The sequence below is a fragment of the Corapipo altera genome, unplaced genomic scaffold (assembly GCF_003945725.1).
Source record: "Corapipo altera isolate COAL_440 unplaced genomic scaffold, ASM394572v1 23b, whole genome shotgun sequence".
NCBI classification, from domain to species: domain Eukaryota; kingdom Metazoa; phylum Chordata; class Aves; order Passeriformes; family Pipridae; genus Corapipo; species Corapipo altera.
This window is the reverse complement of record NW_020884885.1, coordinates 15807246-15823739: the sequence shown is the minus strand read 5'-3', so window position 1 is coordinate 15823739 and position 16494 is coordinate 15807246. Positions and strand designations below refer to the sequence as shown.

At 44.4% G+C, this 16494-nt stretch overlaps 1 protein-coding gene across 3 annotated transcripts in view; it reads right to left on the bottom strand.

Annotated features, from left to right (window-relative positions):
• CRACR2B (calcium release activated channel regulator 2B) overlaps positions 1 to 15903 on the bottom strand; it is a 36989-nt gene extending 21086 nt beyond the window's left edge. For all 3 annotated transcript variants that reach the window (XM_027642453.1, XM_027642452.1, XM_027642454.1), the window contains exons 1-4: positions 15811 to 15903; positions 4851 to 5106; positions 3274 to 3385; positions 476 to 647 (exon numbers count right to left, since the gene is read on the bottom strand). In XM_027642453.1, the coding sequence (XP_027498254.1) occupies positions 476 to 647; positions 3274 to 3385; positions 4851 to 5063 (497 nt within the window). In that variant the 5' untranslated portion in view covers positions 5064 to 5106; positions 15811 to 15903. The remainder of the gene's footprint in view (positions 1 to 475; positions 648 to 3273; positions 3386 to 4850; positions 5107 to 15810) is intronic.
• Between the last annotated feature and the right edge of the window lie 591 nt (positions 15904 to 16494).

Sequence of the window (16494 nt, the reverse complement as noted above, 5' to 3'; positions counted from 1 at the left end):
AAGCATCCCTTGCCCAGCTTAGCCTTTCACACTCTTCAAGATCAGTCCAGTCCCAAGCAACAACTTGAGCACAGATTTTTCATGGAGACTCTTAGAACTGATTGTCTGAAAATACATAAACAGTCACACATCATTTTGGAACAGACAGCACACTCATCCTCCTTATCTTGTCTAACCTTCACATGCTTCTTTTCATTTGCTGAACTTCCATGCCACCAAGTGTTGTATTTTACAGCTGTGGTATGAACTGGAGTTTGGGAAATGATTTGTGAAAAGCACTGAGCTAAAAGTAATTGGTAACTGATGAGAAAACCCAGACCTCACTGCATTTGCTACCAAGCATATGAAAACCCAAGCAGTGCTTCAGAGAGCAAGCAGCTTGGTTCACCTCTTTGGTCTGTTCTGGTACTTTGAAGATTTGGTACTGCAAGATCAAAACAGGGCAACAGTAATGCCATGTGACTCCCCTACTTACTCTTCAAACAACTGGGCTGCTCCGAGCTGCTCCATCATGGAACAGAATCGTTTCTCTTCATCGTCATCTGCTGGGTCCAAGTCATCTGACCAGCCTGACTCAAAGGTCTCCTCGTGCCTGGAGTGATCCATTCTCCCAGCCCCTTGACACAATTCAATCCCTATTAACTTCCCTGGTGGAAGGAGAAGGAGAGAAGGAGAATTAAAAAAGTCAAAATTGAGTGTCATTTAATAAGCTGCTACTTACATGGCAGCCTGACAGAGCTCCAGGAGCAGCTGCCCGCACTCTGCTGGGGCAGAATACAGCGCCTGGTCAGTAAAGAGCCTCCGTTCTGACGTCCTGAGTGATGTCAGTGTCCAGTCTGCAATGCTGGGACTGAAGCTGGCTCCCAGCCCAACAACAGGCTGTCAGGGCTCTGCTCACATCTGTGCGAAGATGATCTATCGCCCACGGCCTTGGATTCTCAGCACAGAAAGCACGAGGTCACTTCACTCCCACGGAGCGGCGCTGTGAGTTCCAGTTGCCAGTGATCCCACATGTTCCCTCTGGACTGCACACCCGGCCCTGAGTAGTACCATGCCTCAGCTCCTCAGCTTAAAAATGAGAAGGAGTTCATTATCCCTCCCGTCTCATGTGCTACATCTATTCTGATTCAAGTGCTACAGGACAAGGAGAGCCTCTTGCTAGGATTGTGTAGACTGTCTGAACAGAATGAACTTATCCCTCTGAGCACCTCCTCCTGCCCCATCCCACATATGGAGTGCTTCCAGCTCTCTGGATTCTGTTTCATGCTGTAACACTAATGCCACGAGAACCTCATGCTATGCAAGGCATGTGACAAACACTGGTGCTGGGAACAACTTCTTCTCAAGAAACAAATCAAGCAGTCCTATCCAAAACACAGGCCCCCATCCTGTATACAGAGGTCAGATCTCCATCAGCAGTTACTCTTCCTTTCCAAAATATATCTGCTTGGCTCAAAAGGCAGAAATGACATCCCAACTACAAGACCAGGAGTCAAGGATGTTCAGAGCACAGATGAGAACATGAAGCTGCTCTACTAAGGGGAAAAATATCCATCAGTATTGTACCTCAAGGGACTTAACTCTACCACTTCTTAGCTCCATGCATCCAGAATCGAGCTGCTTCTCTCCCACTCTTAAAATGTGATGTAAAAAAACTTGCACTGTGGAGATACAGGCCCTACTCAGCTTAAAGCCTGATGCTGAGACAGTTAATTAAGCAGAAGGGGTTAGACTAGGCACTTTTGATGTCTGCTTTAAAGAAAGAGTCATTATGTTGTTATCTCTCTTTTACAGATGGGGAAATTGAGGTAGAGAATCATCTGAAGATTGATTTGTCATCCTAGAAGGAGCAAGGAGCCCTCTCAAGAAGCAAACTTGACTGCAGCTTGAACAGCTTTCTTTGATTCCCCTCTGTACACTCTATAAGGAATACAGCAATATGCCAGGCCAAACTCTTGATTTAGGGGCAGAGTCTGAAAAGGATTTCAATTATTCCAGACACAAAGAATGATTGTAAAGAAAAGAAATGCAGAAATTAAGTGTTTTGCCTAGACTGGAGTAATTGCCATGGAGTCAGGCTGCCAACACAGGGTGGTACCTTACACAAAGGGAGAACTTGCCTACCTCTACTAGCAATGGCACTGAGGCAGGTGCCCTCATGATGCCAATCTGTGGCCGTGGCTGGGACAAATGCCTCAAACAACAAGATTTGGGAATAACGAAGTCATAACACAGAGGGCACTGTGGATGCCAGGGTGCCCAAATGTTGCCTGTTCACCTTCTACATAGTGCTAGACAAGAAAGCCCACACTCCTGTGATTACAAACACTTTTTATGTGATTACAAACAAGATTACTCTTATTTCTAGCAAAGGCAGCAGAACCAGCCAATAGGGGCACAGGCAGAAACAGGCACAGTCAGCAGCCACTCAGTGGTTTAAAACAGTCCCTGAACAGACTGTCCCAAAATACAGCTTTCTGGGTTTATTCAGAGGAAATGTTTGCAACTTCTCCATTCACAGTGGCTGTTTCTGACCATTCAAATTCAAGCACCAAAAGCCCTCCCTCCCAAGTTGTGAGAAAGCCAGGACCAGCCACAATCTGAGCAATCAGGACAGCAAAATCACTTCTGAAAACCCTAGACCATCTGTGTTGACTTGCTTTGACCTGGTACACTTAACACCTCTACATGTCCAAGGAAGGTGCTAACAGGTACAGATTTTCTGAGGGCTTAAAACCAGATAAGGCAACTAAGCACCTGTGCTGCTGGGTGAGGACTCTGGTATAGGAGCAGCATTCTCCTAGTGTTTGGAAAAGACAATAGTAAGGAAAATATAAAAGCTCATTTGGCAGTGTTCTAGCCTACTAACAGGACTCCTACTCATGCTCTTGAACAGCACTGCTATCAGCTGGAGACAGTTGCCAAGGGGCATATTTCTGTTCCTTTATTCAATGAGGGTCCTTATCCAGATGAATAACTGTGGATCAGATAGCCAGACACAGGCTGCAATATGTACCATTTCTAGCAGATACTCAGAAGGTGGCTCTACCAGGTAGGCAGTAACAGTTGTGGAAGAAGGCAACACAAAGCCTCGGGAAGGGAGATAGCTGTATAGCACACTCACCTTCTCCAGTGATACTCACCTGAGAATGGGGCATTGTCCTGCATAGCTGGTGCAGCTTCAGCAGAACCACTGCACTTTCTTCCTTACCAACATAAAACATCATGTCACAGGTGGGTTTTTTCCTTCCTCTACCTCTGTGCAGTCCTTACCTAATCCCATGCTGAACTCCACAGGTGTCAGGTATCCCTTATTGTTCTGTTCCAAGCTGTCAAAAACAGTCTCCAGCTGCTGAAGGGTTAGGGGCAGTTCATTCTGGAGCCGCTGCAAAGACATAAGAATGAACAAACTGTAGGCATGACTCGAGTCTTCTCTGTGACTGTCCCTGCCATCCTCAGCTTTGGCTCACAGCAATGTGCCCTTTCAGCACTGCATCCTGTCCAGGATGTGACAGTCTGCCAGTACAGCTGAGTGACGACACAAACACCTGTCTGGAGCCATTGATATGGCGACACTTTCCACTGCTGGATGATTCAACCAGAACCGCAGAGGGGGAATTTCAGGTTATTTTGTTTGGAGGGAACTCAACCCTCCTCCTCCCCCGCTTTAGAACCACTGCCTCTAGTTTGCTGTCTGCCTCCCTACATCCCTGCCCAGAGGTGGCTGCCCCCAGGGCACTGCCAGCCTCCCACAACCACTGCTGCTCCCAAGAGAGCTCTCTGTGGGCACATCAGGTACCAGCTCCTTTGGCCAGAGAGAGACGTCAGACTTATGGGTATCTGGATTCAGTTCCCAGGTCTTGCAGGAAATCCTGCAGATCATAAATTAAATGTTCAGTCCATAACAGCAAGTTAGTTTTCTTCTGCCATATTCTGTCTGCTGGGGCTGTAGTATGACTCCCACAACATGGGCAAGGAGCAGAGTAATTTCCCTTCACAATACATGTGCACCTAGTGTGGAGGAAGGGCACCCAAAGAAACTTCCAAATAACAGAGAGGTGTAGGCTAAAACCTCATAACTGTCTGTTAAATGTGCAGCTTTAGATAAAAGCTTAATAAAAATGTATTAATATAACTACAAAAAAGTAAGCTTCACACAACTCCAAACAAAGTGAGTCAATATTTCAAGCAGTATGAACCTGTCAGTGTTAATTACAGATGTAAGGAGAGATGGGACAAGAGACAAACAATCCACATGTAACCTTCCTTATAAACCTTTAAAAAAAACCTCACTAAGAACTACAGAGATTGTGTTAACAAATACTGCTTTTAACAAAAAGGAGCAAAACACATTATTCTAGAGCAAAATTATAGTTCAGGCCTAAAGTGAGTTTTTGAGATGAGGCTTTAGGCATGATTGAGACAAAAAAGTTATACAACTTTTTTTGTTAATAGGTTGGTGCATTGTTCACTGTGTGTTCTTTTGGGGGTTGTAGTTTCGGGTTTTTTTTAATTGAACCAAGTTTCTTTTCCCCCATATTTTCCATTCACTGCATGCTTGATATTTGTAAGAACTGTCACAATTTTTTTTATTTTATGCATTCTTTAAAAATTTGGAATTGCAGTCCAGCTTGTCTCAGGAAGTCCCTGGAGGTGCAAGGCCCTCTTGAGATTTTTGGTTCCTAGCAGCTGGCTGTGGCACAGTTTGGCTCCCGGATATCTGAATGAGACAGAGTCTGTGGGCACACCCACACTCACCAAAAGTAAAGACATGCCACATTCTCCCCACTTCTGCCACCCATGACTTTACAGATCCTCCTAGACCAGGGGAAGGATTTTTTTCCTCTCACCTGCATGTCCACCTTAGTGATAAAACCCTTCTCATCCTTGTCACACAGCTGGAAGAGCTCCCTTGCCTTCTCAAGCATCTCCACCTCCACATCTTGCAGTCTACTTGTTTGGCTGGAAGGAGAAACACGAGGAGCCACCTGATCCTCCGCATCCCCTTCCTCTTCTCCTTCCCAGCTGACATATCCCAAGAGCACTCCCCTCTGGTTCTCCATCTTCTCAAAGTCTTTTCCCCCAGGGCATGGGCAAACAGAAGAGCTGTGGGACACAAAACAGAGAAAACCCTGTCAAACATGACCCTCCAATTCCAACCCACACATGATCTAGTTACATCCTTTGTCAGTTGAAAGAGCAATATTGAGCATCCACATCTGGATTAGATAACCTGTAGAAGACCCTTCCAACCCAAAATATTCCATGTTCATATGAACTGAGCGGAGGGGACGAAAGGGAGTTTGTGTCAGAGATACACACCACACGTAGGTACACACTGTACACAACATGGGTGTAACTAAGCCTTCCACACGCAGTAACCCTCCACCTGTGATGGGCTCCAGACTCTGCACCGAGCAGGGATACTCTTTTGCTATCTCTCCTCCTCTGGGTCAGACCTTCAGGGCAGTGTGAGCTCTTTGCTGGTGAAAGCCAGCTGCCAAAGGAAGGTTTCAGCAGAGATGAAAGACTGGGAAGGTAAATCTGTGATAGTCCCACATCAGCTGAGACAGGAGGCTCAAACGCTGCAAGCTGCTTTTGTCTGGTCTTAGTTCCTTTGCTAACAACATGTACTTTTGCTCCTCTTGTTACTTTTCTGCACCACCTTTGAACACCAAACCTGCACATCAAAACTGCAAGAACCCAGAGCAGGATAAGAGCAGACAGGAAGGAGTAAGATCTGTGCAAGTAACAGAGGAAAGAGAAGAAGGAATGTTTCTCCCACCCCTCTCCCACCCAGATCCTCCTTCTGGCCTTCCACCTCTGACATCTTCTTGTTAACGCTTTCCAAATAATAACTCCAACTTTTTTACGCTATTACAGCACAAAGAAAGGTCAGACAATTCCTACACTGGGAACTCCTGACCCATTGCCTTCAAGCCTCTGTTTTGGGAGCTCATAAACTGCCAAACAGAATTTTAATCTGAAATGTTCACCTTTATAGGAAGGAAACCACACAACTATAGAGACATTTCAGAGGCCAAAGAAAATAATTCCCATTAGTTACAAGTACCCAAAGCAAAAAAAGGGGAGGAATGAGAGCACCCATTTAAGTACAGCACTGTGATTGTAAAGATTTATACAATGCATCCCTACCCCAACCCACCTTCCAGCTTACTGATGCCACGTTAACACCCTCCAGACAGCTTTTCTTCAGCAACACCACCACATTTTTAAAGCCTTTTTGCATGAATTGCTCTAGATTTCTCCTTCTGCAGATCTGTACTCTGCATTGCAGGGCAGAAGTGAGCTGTGCAAACAGGCTGAGAGCAGATTTAAACAGTGCTGGACAAAGAGGGCTTGCGGGTTGGCTTCGTTGTTTTTTTTTTTAATCTCGAAGAAATTAAAAGCCACATACAGATGCCATGATAACAAACAAATTCTGTTTGCACTTCTGGTACAATGGGAGGATAAAGAGCACGATGGCCAGGAAGAATGTCACATGGGAGAACGATATGAAGCTGAGACAAAAGGAGAAGGCAATTATGTACCACGCTATTTGACTCTGTTTATTACTGCTGGTTCGTGAGCCAGCGGGTGGTTCTGCTTCAAAGAACAAGCAGAACGCTTCATTCCCCCTTTCAAATCAGTGTTTTTCCAGGACACCTCTGTTTAGTGTCACTTGAGAAGATATTTATGAAACTCTGCAGAAGACTACCTATAAATGGGTACTATTGTACGTTTCTAATCAAGTAGACATTCCTGGCAAGCAATGGACACAGAGCTGGACTCACCCTTTGGGGAATACAGCAGAAGAAAGGAGGGAAGAAAGCAGGAGGAAAAGTAAGGAGGCAGATGATGTCTTTCTCTCTTGCTCTTTTCCAAACCAACCCTCATACCAGGCATTTTTTGTGTTATGGAGCCAAAACAGCAAAATCTAGAGATTAAAGTTTGATTCTATCTATTAGCTGGACAGTTAACTTGCTTCTGATGGCAAGTCTGTATGTGTAAGTAGTAAAGAAGTCAGAAAGAACACCAGCTTACTTTTCACATTCAAGTGAAAAATGCAAAGCTGGCTTTGAAAGAAAAAGGGGGGAAAAAAAGACCCAAGTATCTTATGCTGCCTAGATTTTACAGGTGATTATGGTGAGGAATAACAGCTACATTGATAATTAATGGCTGCTACAGTCCACCTTCCTGAAGTTTATTACCAGACCCATTCCTTTTGCAAAGATACAGCCTCAGCACAAGCAGCACCCTGTACCAGACGGGGAGCACAGGCAGCAGCAGAGGAGGAAAGAAAAAGGGAGTTCAAAGCAAGAGCCATGGCAGGATTGCCAAAAACAGGCATAATAAGAAAAGGCACAAGTAAAAAATATGTTTTCTGAAATATCCCTCTAGCTGCCTAAGAGACAGAGGCCCCCAGAAGTCAAGATGATCTTACTTTCCTATTATCAGCTTTGTCATTTCTATTTCAAAAGCCAGAACAGCCCACACAGTTGATGTCTCCTCAGCTTTGCTACAGCAAACAAAAGGTGGTACAAGGAGGATGTTCTGTTCTCTCTCCAAGACATTTTTTTGAAGCTGAAATCCAACCCATTACATCCCTACCTCTAGCATTTCCTCACTTTATCAAAAGCCCAGCTGTACTGTAGCTCCCAAACACTGGTTGAGCTAAAAGCCCCTTAATTAGAAGAGCTGGGAGCCTGACATGGACAAAAGTCTGAAAGGACTTTACTCATGTAAAAGACCAAGCCCATTAATTCGTTGTTCAGAGCAGGCAGTCTCTTGTCCAAGCTGCTTCAAGTGGCTTCAAGCCAGATGTGGTTTTTTCAATTGTGAGACAGCACTTGCAGAGGAACAAAGCAGCGACTAAGAGAGAGCCCCAGTAAGCAAAATACATCGCAACTCTGATGGACTTCTTTCCCAGAAGCTTGTGACTGAGAAGCTCTTCCTCTCTATCCCTGGTTGTAAGGCACTGCATGATGTAAGTGCAGATGAGGCACAAAGCAGATCTCAGTCTAATAAGTGCTGTCATACCTTCTCCAGTTACAATCATCACTGCAAAGTACTGTGGAAGCAGCTTCATCAGCAAGACGCAGAGCACCACTGAAAGACCTCTTTGAAAGAGGTTGAGGTCACTAGAGTGCCAAAACTGTGGACTGGTATCCAAAAGTGAGGCAAGTGGAGCTGGCTTGGATGCAGAAGGATCAGCTTGGGAAGAGCCACGCTTGCCTGACACAAGTGGTGAAGGCAGAGAAGATAGGTACAGGCAGATAATGCTTTTGGTCAGGCAAACCTGCCAGGCTCTGCCAGCAAGATGATGTCAAACCACCTCCAGTGACAAAGCCAGCGGTTGTTACACAAACTTCCTGACAGAATTAATTTTCCCAGGTCCCTTCTGGCAGGAAAATGCAGTTATATTGAGTCGCCACCAGTTAAGAATTAATTTCCACACTAGCCTGGAGTCAGGACAACCTCTGCATCTTGGGCTGTTGATTTCCATCACAAAATGTCCACACTGGGTCATGGCAGAGTTTGTCTAGCCCAGCATCTTGCCCTCAACAATGGCCATGAATGACTGGTGAGGGAAGAATAACAGCAGGGCAAGCAAAGAGAAGACTTTCCTGAAGACACCTGTCAGCTAGTAGCCACTGTCAGCCTGGGGCAATTCCTGAGCCACATTGTTCCTTCCTTATCTTCCAAGACACTTGCCCAGCCTCCCTTTGAAACTGTATGGAAGCGGGTGCTGACAAAGCTTCATGGGACTGTTACAGTTTTCTGGGTACATGGTTTGACCAGCACCAACTCCACGAGATGGAGTCTCAGTGTCAGCTCAAACAAGACTTCTTTGCCACCTTCACATCTGGGAACTGTGTTAGAGACCAAAAAGTCCTCTCCCAGGGCCTGGAAGATGGAAGCCCCAGGGACACTGGGGGCACCAATGGGTTCCAATCACCCTGGTCAGCCCCACTGTGTAATGTTCTTCTGTAGCCCCATCTTCTCCCACCCCACAGGTTTGGCTGCCTGTGCTCAAGGTCAGCTCTGATATTGCACACTCCAGATTTGGGCAGTGTCCAACTGCTGAACAACCTGATACACAGCTTGAGAGAAAGCCAGGCTTCAGGTCTCATGGATTATACTGGGTGTCTCCTACCATGGTGTGTGCTGGGGCTCAGCAAGCAAAAATTCACCTGCTCCTGCAACACAACTTTCCCACGGCCTAGAAAGCAAATATTGGTCCTCTCAGACACAGCACAGAATGGGAAATGGACTGCCATAAAGACAGCTAACCCCAGATTTTCTATTTCTGCACTGAAGTAACCCAGACCAATCTTACATGAATATTCTTAACCACCTGAGGCATAAACAGAGGTTTGTCCTGTGCAAAACTGTTGCAGAAAGTCAACCGAATCCCATAGGCTTGGCATTCTTTGGGGAAACCATAAGACCTGAATTTTAATCCTGACTCAGCTGGCCATATGGCTCAGGGTAAGTCATATCACCTGCCTATGTGTATAGACTGTTAGCCCCTCCAGTTTAGTTCCTGATGCTTGTGACAGCTGGCACTTTATGTTAAGACTCAGTTCCTGGAGACTGATTATAATTAATTATAATACATGTGAAACTCAAGCACCAAAATAGTTTCAAAGACTTGAAACTGAAGAATGAAAAATCTGAACACAGAAACTGCAAATTTCAGCAAACAGAAGAACAGACCCAAGGTACTTTTCCTGGAACGGGGAAATACTTATTTGAAGGAAGCACTACAGGGTCACAGTTTCCAATTTATTGTCTCGGAAAGCTTCTCATTGTAGCCATAAGTAGTTTTAAACAGGTAGAGGAAAGTCATGGCTAAAATACTATTGACAGCCAAGCCCTTATCTATGTGACCGTGACCACCATGAGCACATGACAACTTTGGGGTAGTTTTTTTTTCCACAGCCCAACGACAAGGAGAAAAGGAAAGTGGGGAGCGCAGCCAAATTTTCTACAGCTGGTCCTTAGATGACCCTATTCACCACAGGGCACTGTACATGCACTGAATTCCTAGCAGTCCTCCCCAGTGCAGGACAATGAATCAACAGTTAATAAGGAGGAAAAACCTAAGCATGATTGGCTTAAGTGGCTTACCCAGGATTACAGAACAAGTCCAGTGTTTGGGCCCTGGAGAACTATAAGGGAAAGCAGGTTTTTGCTTTCCTGTACCACTGAATTTTTGGTGACATAGTTGTAGAGGGGAATATTAAATAATAACCGTTACAGGTGTCCAAGGTGTCCCACAAACAAAAGTGCTCAGATAATTGCTGGGAAGTTTCCCAAAAGACATTCTCCTGTATCTCCGCCTAAGACAATATTATTAGAAACAACAAAACCACCCCCATACTAAAGCTAAATATTTAAGATTTTTATTTAAACAAATCAGGGGAACACAAACCCTTTCCTTTCAGCTCCTGATGTAGAAAAATAGTCTTACAGCTTCGAAGGAAGGAATCCACCAAGTGTTTAAGTACACATTGATCACACTCCTGGCACATACACTGGATGAGACAGGTTTGATCCCTTATATGAGAAGATATTACACAAAGAAGAGAAGGGTTTGGTAACAGATCCCTGCAGCAGGAGCCTGTTGCTTCAGCAAATTACAAATGCACAGCAAACACACGCCAATATGCAGTAGTACAAAGCATTTGTTACTTGTTCATGGAATTGGAGCATCACTTAAGAGCAGATGAGTAACAGGTAAGTTTTAAAAGAAAAGGGTAATAAAAGTTTCACAGGTTCTTATACCATTTGATATCAAACACACGCCACTTGTTCTGTTTGTTCTACCTTCTTTTTGGTCCCAGTGTTTTGAAAGCTAATAATTACTATAAAAACTGCATGCTGTAGGTCACAGTCACATCTACACGTCCCATATTTCATAGTACTGTGAAATTCAGTGATCAAATATACATATTTACAATTATTATCCTAGTTGCATGCAAAAAGCACATATTCTAAATGCATTGACAAAATCACAGGTATGCAAAACTGAACAGATGAAGGCATAGCAGAGCTCTTGCCAGGGAAAGACACTGACCTGTGTGTCAAACTGACTGCCACACAGGCTTTATTTCCAAAAGATGCTTAAAGGAGTTGGGTACCCACTTGGTGGAAATTGTTTTAAAAGGCTCTGCCACGGTGCCTGAAAAGGCTGGGAGGAGAGCAAAAAGAAAATAGTTATGTCTCCAGTGTACTTTGTTCAAAATTAATTTTGCTCTTTCCTTTCTCTAGGAAATTTGTTTCCATTGTTTGGAATTTGTTTGGGTGGTTGTTGGGTTCTCCCTTCCCAAAGGGAAAGGCAGGAAAAGAAATACACTAAAAAATGAGAAAAACATCAATTGTTTTGTGAGGGTTTTTTCTTTAGAAAAACCTAAGAAACCCATACACGCCCTGGGCAGAGAGCCTGAAATCAGGTGTTCACATCTAGGGCTACACTTTACTCTGTTTTAATTGCCTGCACTTGACTGTATCTCTTTAAGAAAACAGGAACAAATCCAGGAACCTTTGTGTTGTTTATTCAGCAGGGGATTAGCCCAGCTTGATAGCCCTGAGCTAACCCCTGCTGCAGGATCGATGGATGACTTCATCATGGGATATGCCAGTAGGATACAGAGGTATATCCCAGAAACAGGACAGCTGCAAGGGGCTTCATCTTTCTGAAGAGCAACTTAAAGAGGAGCTCTGCTGTGATTAACCAAAGCTCCTCAAAGGGGAATTTACCATATCAACTTCTTGATCTAAAAAAAATTTCCATGGGGAAACTGTTTGATGCAGACTCTCTGCTCCTATCTCCAAGCAACTTGAGAGTGGTAACACCTCTCTTTTTCCATTTTGAGAGGTGAACAAATAAACTTCTTAAAACTGCACTCAGTTATGCTTCCTGATTCAACGGCACAACAGAAAAGTACCAATGTGTGCCCAGAACTACCAATATGAGAAGTCTGCAACACAGACAGGTAATTACAACATACCAAAACAATGCTCTTCACCCAGAAATTGCCACAATTCCTCCATCACAGCCTCATGCCGCTCCCCAGCTATGCCCATCTCAGTGGCACTTTGCAGCTCTCTCACACTGGCACAGAATGGGCACTGCAAACACTGAGGGTGCGTGTTTGCACTGGAACCTCTCCTACTAATTGGGGTTTTGGCTTTGCTGGGTTGTTTTTCTTGGGGAATGTAGAGAGAAAGCATCAGTTTTTCCTCTAATAATGTTTGGGCCAAGAGTTAATTCTCAGCAATTAAAAACAAAATCCAAACCACATTTTTTCCATAAACAGCTAATGGTCTTGGATCTGTCAATATAACTAGCACATAGCTGATTTTTCAGAAAATAAAAAGCATGCCTGCAATAAGACATGACAAATAGCAACAGCTAGTTTAGAAACAACTTATTTTCACAAATTCCTTCACTTTATAAAGGCTTATAGGTTTCCTGAAACATTTTTTAAAGAGACAGAACATTACACAATGTATAGTGCAACATAAGGATTTGTCTTCTATACCGCAGCAGCAGAGTAATGGAAAGAACAGCAAGATTGGACCCTCTGGGTTCAAGAAGAAGAATTAATTGTATTTTATAGGCTAGAGATCACGCTGCACATCACAGAGGACATGCTTAGCCAGCAGGAAGCGAACATCTTTCACTTAGTGAAGGAGAAAAGGCTCTGACCAGTATCATTTCCCACTGATGCCACCACTGTTCATGTTGTACCACAAATGTGCAGTTGTTAGAGGACAGGAACAACCAGCTCAAGAACATAATTGAGAAAGACAGGATACTTTAGCTTAGATTGTGAAGAGATAATACAGCTTTTATTAGCTAAACACCACTAACAGTGTAGTGAAGTTGGAGATAGATGCTGCTCTGAGTTCAGCAATCAGAAGGTAGATTATGCCTGTGTAACACCAAGTATGCTGATCACAGAATATGTGCTCTGCTCTGCTGGTGATAACTACCAGCCAGGTAGATAGGCAGGACGCAAAGAAACTTTCTTTGCCAGCCCAGATCTGGGAAAAGGATAAAAGACTCAGGATTTGGTGCTTGACATCAAACATGCTGGATCATTTTTGATTGAAAGCAAAAACTGAGAACTCCCAGGCAAAGGAGACTCCTGCTGTCTTCTACTCCTTTTTTCCAAGAGCTGGTGAGGCAGTCAGGAACGCCCCAGACGGAAGACAACTCCAAACCTAAGGTGGCATTTAAAGCCCTTCAGGAAATTACATAAATCCAGGGCAGCTCCTCAGCTTGTTTAATTGACCATCACTGGTAATTCCCTCCTGCCTTACCTGCCTCTTTAGAGAAGGGAGCACTTGCATGCAGAGCAGGTTGTACTAGAGGCAACAACCAGAAGTCAGCACACTTCTGCTGCTCATGCCACTAGTTACTGACCAGCTAAGATGTCATCAAGGAAAACAGGGCCTTGGCTTCTGCAGCTCAGGAAGGACACATCAGGAAAAATGCTGCTGGGGAGACTCCTTTCACACCCTGCAAGCAGCAAAGGCACCAGGTACACGAGGCTCTTCCCCAGCCCTCAGGAATGCAACCACACTTGGCATCCTACAATTAAGTGTGGGACTTGCTGACAGAGGATGCTGAGGGCTGTAAAGCGGCTGTTTTATTCTGCCCTGAGTTTGTCCACAAAGGACAATTGCATAAAGTATGAATTTTGGTGAAAATTTTCTGATTCACAAACAGCCAAAAGAGTATACTAGAAAAGTATCATTACACATTTATGCTGGGAAGATGAGGGATCTGCCATTAGCTGCTATAGGAGATGCACAGCTGGTTCAGCCTGGCTGCTTCTCAGCATGAATAGGGGCTGCTTTGTCATCTGCAGAAACCACCTTCAAAGTACACAGAGTCTTTGACCAAAAGGACCACAGCATTTGCTGTGTTTTCACCACCAACAGTCCTGTGAACTGGACTTAGTACTCCAACAGCTTACTGAATACATGAGACAGTGATTTCTTTTCCAGCTGAGCCAGTAAGTTCTCTGCAGTACCTGAAACCTCCTTATCCAGAGGGCTACAACTGCAGGGGACATGCATGAAGTTCAAGCACCTTTTCCTCATTCCAGGAAATTCACCTCCAAGATCTTAAAAACCGCACACCGCTACCTTACCCCCACAATATCTTCTAGGCTACATGTTAGCAACGGGAGCTGTGGGAAAAGCTTTTCCTCAGTATTCTGAATTTGCGAGATGCACTTAAAGGGCAAAAATGGTCTGCAAATATTAACAAGTAGGAATGAGTATGGGGAGGATTTCTAGGCACTACAACTCACTGTAGAAGCCTCTCCATGGCTGGTGCTGTACTGGTTTTGCCCAGGAGGGATGTATGAGACCCATGGACAGTTTGACCTTTCTGCAAATGTTGTTAAAACAACAAACAGAGCCGAGGCAGATGGTGAAGCCAATTTCCAAGAAGACATTTAACCCGTTTTCTGCCTCACAGAGATGAAACTTGCCATGTGCACAGGTGTGTGACACTTGGTTACCTCTCAGCTCATAATCTACCCTGCTAAAAACAGGTATAAAAGTAAAAATTCACTCCTTCCTGTGAGCTAAGGAGGTGTTGGCTGTGCTATGCAAAACACTTTTCCTGAAATGCCAGTGTAACCTATGCACTAGAAAAGGATGAAATCTGTGCTCTTAGTAGAGAAACCTCTTGGCTGTCAGACCACTGAGGGGGACAGAGGTAAAATCTTGAATCCAGGTACTCCCCCTCCCAAAAGAAGAAAGGATCAGTCTGAATGTACAAGATATCAGAAACACCCTCTCCCTTTCTCATTCAGGGGGACAATCACTACAAAATATTAAAAGCTTCAGATTTCTACAAGACAGAAAACCAGAGAAAGTTTTGAGCAGCCACAAGCCTTGAACTGCTCCTCCACAAAGTGGGATAAGTGTGCAACTGTTCCCTGCCTCCCAGGCACAGTTTAGTGCAAGAGTCAAACTTGGAAGCAGATGCTGTTTGAAAGGTGCTTTTGTTCAACACGTACAGTTGTTCTGAGAAAGGTAAAATTACTGTAGGGGAGTTGTGCAGTGGGATATTCCACTCTTTGACAAAAGCTGTCACTGAGTCAGAAGCCCACAACAGGAACAATGATATAGGATTACAGAAAGGGGCAAAGGGGAATAGGGATGTTTATGAGAGATAGAGGAAAATTTCCTGCCAAATGTTTTTACAGAAAAATTTCTAATGGTCTTCAAAACCATGCAGCAGGAAATCCTTAAGTTTTTAATCTGACCAGCTCAAGGCATCCACTTCATAAGAAAACATCACAATCTCAAATATTCCAGTATTCAGCTATTACTCTAAATCAGCAGTTTCCAAAATCAGTGAGTCACTAGAATTAGTTAAGCATCTTGCAGAACCACATCAGAACTGAGAGCAAGTTTCTTAAGTTCAACATTTCCAAAGACCTCAAGTGATCCAAAGTGATGCATTAACCGTCCGTTAATTAAGCATTCCCAGCTCTTGAAAAACCAATCAATAAATTTTCCTTCCTCTTTCACAGGAATAACAACTGGTTTTTGCAGTGGTATACAATGCCACTGCACTCAGTGAGCTCTACTCTGCTGCTTTAAAGCAAAAGCAGGAAGTCAGAACAGAAAATTCCTAGGAAGAAACTCTGCTGAGACACAGCAACTCGCAAACTCCTTCAGACTTTCTTCTCCAATAACTCCTTGTCCAAACGACAGAGACTTTCTTCCCTCCCCTCCACCCCATTTTCTCTCTCTGCAGGTGTCCCCAAATACCTTGAGTGGCAGGACAGTATTGCTCCCCTTCCCTGGAACCAGCAGTGTATTCCACAGCAAAAAGCTAGTGGAGAACAAACTCTGCCACTGTAAATAGAGTATCAGAGCCGGTCCAAGCTGGGAGGTGTGGTTTGCAATGCTCCCTACGCATCTCATCCCCTTTCCAACACAAGCTGGTAGCCATCAGTTCAGAAAGCAGCACAGGAAAACCTGCCCTTAAGCTTCCAAGGTAAATTCGTTGTAATCCTGCCTTGCACACAGCTGTGAAAGAGAAGGGCTTGTTTCTGATCTGCCTTAGGTGAGACGGGAAGAAGTGATAAGAAAGCAGATTAGCGCTGGTCTCATGCTGAACTTACCTTCCCTGAGAAACTCTAGCTGTGCTTGTAGGTAGCTCTCTGCCTACCTCCCATCCAGTTTCAACAAGGGAAGAGCTGCAAACTACCCCTGTGAATCCTGCCTCAAGTTTAATTCCACTTCTACAAGGCTGGAAACCTCTTTCACAAAGAGAAGGACAGAGTGTGTAAGAAAAAAGAAAAGCAAAGCATAAGATGACAGGGCAAGGAGCATGTTTCCAAAGCACTGTAAAACACACCCCAGGGGTGGAGTACACATCCCAAGACTATCTCACTAAAGCAGCCAGAGATGCCACCCTCTATCCTGCCACTGACCAAAGCGTCACTCTAT